The sequence below is a fragment of the Cyprinodon variegatus genome, unplaced genomic scaffold (assembly GCF_000732505.1).
Source record: "Cyprinodon variegatus isolate N-32 unplaced genomic scaffold, C_variegatus-1.0 Scaffold665, whole genome shotgun sequence".
Lineage (NCBI taxonomy): Eukaryota > Metazoa > Chordata > Actinopteri > Cyprinodontiformes > Cyprinodontidae > Cyprinodon > Cyprinodon variegatus.
This window is the reverse complement of record NW_015151118.1, coordinates 448,232-450,688: the sequence shown is the minus strand read 5'-3', so window position 1 is coordinate 450,688 and position 2,457 is coordinate 448,232. Positions and strand designations below refer to the sequence as shown.

The window sequence follows — 2,457 nt, the reverse complement described above, 5'->3', positions numbered from 1 at the left end:
TTTGATGCTGCTGCTAAAAGATTTCCTGATTAGTCAAACTGATGCTAAAGTAGAACTTTACATGATGCTCCACATTCCTCATTTTAGGGAAGAAAGAGCCTTTTGGAAGAGTTGTAATAAAATAGAACTTGTTTCTCCTAATTTTAGGACTTTATTCTCTTAAAATTAGAACTTTATTCTCATAATTTTACTTTATTCACGTAATTTCATTACTATTCTCATTGCGACTTTATTCTCGTTATGTTACGACTTTATTCTTGAAATGATCATAAAAATAAATCTCTTGCATGGCCCTAATACTCCGTTGTTGTTTGTTTATCTAGTATTAAAATTATAAAAGTGTCTGACTGGCTGTGCTTTGCAACATGAGAATATTCTATTATTCTTAACCCCTCTGAGAATATTTTAATGAACTGAACCATTTGTGTATTTCCAGCAAAAAAAAAAAAAAAAACGTAAAAATTAATATTCAGTGAGTTAAAGTTAATTAGAATTGATGATGTTCCTGCTGAACTCATCACAGAGCGGAGCTGTGGACCGCTCCATCATGGCGCCACCAAATCATGCCGTGGCTCATAGGCGAAAGCGGTCGATGCGGGGGGGGTCTACTCTTATATTATGTCTATGGTTCTGATACCGGGTCGGGTTTAAATAAGAACTTCTAGAACCAAACAAAGGAAAGATCTATTGGAAGCGCTGCTGCAGGTCCAGCGTGTTCGCCGTTGGGTCGGAGCGTGCCGCAGGGTTCGGTAGGTTTTCTGGTTGATGTTTCTGTTCTCTTCTTTCAGAACATTATTAAGAAGGTCAGCGGTCAGAAGTTTGTCTATAAGTTTGTGAGTCAGCCTGACCCGTCCATGCCTGACGGAACACGCAGCGCCGAGGACGCCCAGAAGAAGGACCCGGCTGACCTGAGCAGCCAGCCCAAAGGCCCGGGGGGCGTGTCCTCAGGCTGCCAGTCGAAGGGCTTGCTCCAGGTACGGCCCTCTGTCTGCGCTTTCTCTCTCTGTCGATGTGACGGCCTGGTTCTGATCCACTGGTGCCTGTTGACCCGCAGCGCTCCTCTCCCAGCGCCGCCCAGAAGAGCTCCAGGAACGACTATATGAAGTCTGGCCTGTACTCGACCTTCACCATCCAGTCCCTGCAGAACCTTCCTAACCCTCGGCCAATCAAATCAGAGCTCCTGCTGCAGCAGGACTCCGCCCCCAAGGCGGTGAGTCCGGTCCAGTCCAGTCTGGGGAGGGTCTTTGTCCTGCAGCGCCACCCTCAGGCCATAAAGCCAAACCGTCTTCTCGTTCTCAGGTCTGCCTGCTGCCAGAGAGTAAAGCATCTCCGCCAGCAGGTGGCGCCACTGACCCGTCTCTCCAGGTGATCGTCACACAGACGTCTCCCTGTCCCACTCCGGCCCTGAGCCCGCAGATCCCAGCCAACCCCAGCAGCCAATCACAGGTAGGCAACAGGCCCCGCCCCCTGCTTATGCTCCACCCCAGAACCATTCCTTAGAGAGGCTCACAGGTTTCTGGCAGAACATCCATGAACAGAACCTTCTGCTCCACCTCATCCCTGAGAGCCTCTGTAGGATGGAGATCTCCATGGAGACAACCGGAGCTTCCGCCTGATGGAAGGAACCATCAGAAGATTGGTTCACTGTGGTTCTGACGGGTTTAAGATGGTCAGCGGTGACGTTCTGATCGGTCCTGATGGTGTCAGGATCGTTCCCCACGCCATCATACCACCACCAGCCTGGACTGTTGATACCAGGATGGATCCAATCTTCTACGCTGCTTCTGTTGTGTTCTGACCCAAACATCCATATGAACAGAACCAGTTCTGGTCCATGGTACCATCCAGTTAGCCATTGGTTCTGATGACATGTCTCTGTCTCTGTAGAACCTGGCCGGAGCCCCTCGGAGTGACCCGCCTCCCATTTACCTCACCAACGTCGGAGACCCCGCCTCCCTCACACCCCTCCTCCCTCTCGCTCCCAACGGAGGCGGGACAGGAAGTTCTGGTCCTACTCCCCACATGACGGCAGCCCCTGAGGGACCTCGGCAGGACGACTGCGGCGGGGTCCACCCTCAGTCCCACCCCGTGTTTGTCATCATCAACCCCTCTCCTCCTCAGCAACAGGCCACGCCCTCCCTCCAGGCTCCACCCCCTCCCATCATCATCAAGGAGGAGAACCTGCCTTCGGAGGCCGAGCTGCTGGACATGGTGGTTCTGGACAGGAAGCAGGGCGAGGAGGTGAGTGGACGGGTCACTCTTCACACAGAGGTCCAACTGATCAGAACCAGAGCTGGTAGAATGGGGGCTGGGCGGTACCAGAAACGGACCCAGAGGAGACAGAACCTCACCAAGGTTGGAGGTTGGGGATAAGAGGGCTTCTGGATTTTCTGGGTCTGATGAGGTTCTGGTTCTGATATTCTGGTGATCCAGGATTTTCAGCAGTGGGGGGGTTCT

The 2,457-nt window shown here is 51.8% G+C and overlaps 1 protein-coding gene across 1 annotated transcript in view; it reads left to right on the top strand.

Moving 5' to 3' along the window:
• Positions 1–2,457, top strand: part of LOC107097013 (ETS domain-containing protein Elk-3-like) — a 14,242-nt gene that overhangs the window by 6,027 nt on the left and 5,758 nt on the right. The window contains exons 3-6 of the mRNA XM_015393972.1: positions 789–974; positions 1,055–1,210; positions 1,300–1,446; positions 1,888–2,241. Of these exons, the coding sequence (XP_015249458.1) occupies positions 789–974; positions 1,055–1,210; positions 1,300–1,446; positions 1,888–2,241 (843 nt within the window). The remainder of the gene's footprint in view (positions 1–788; positions 975–1,054; positions 1,211–1,299; positions 1,447–1,887; positions 2,242–2,457) is intronic.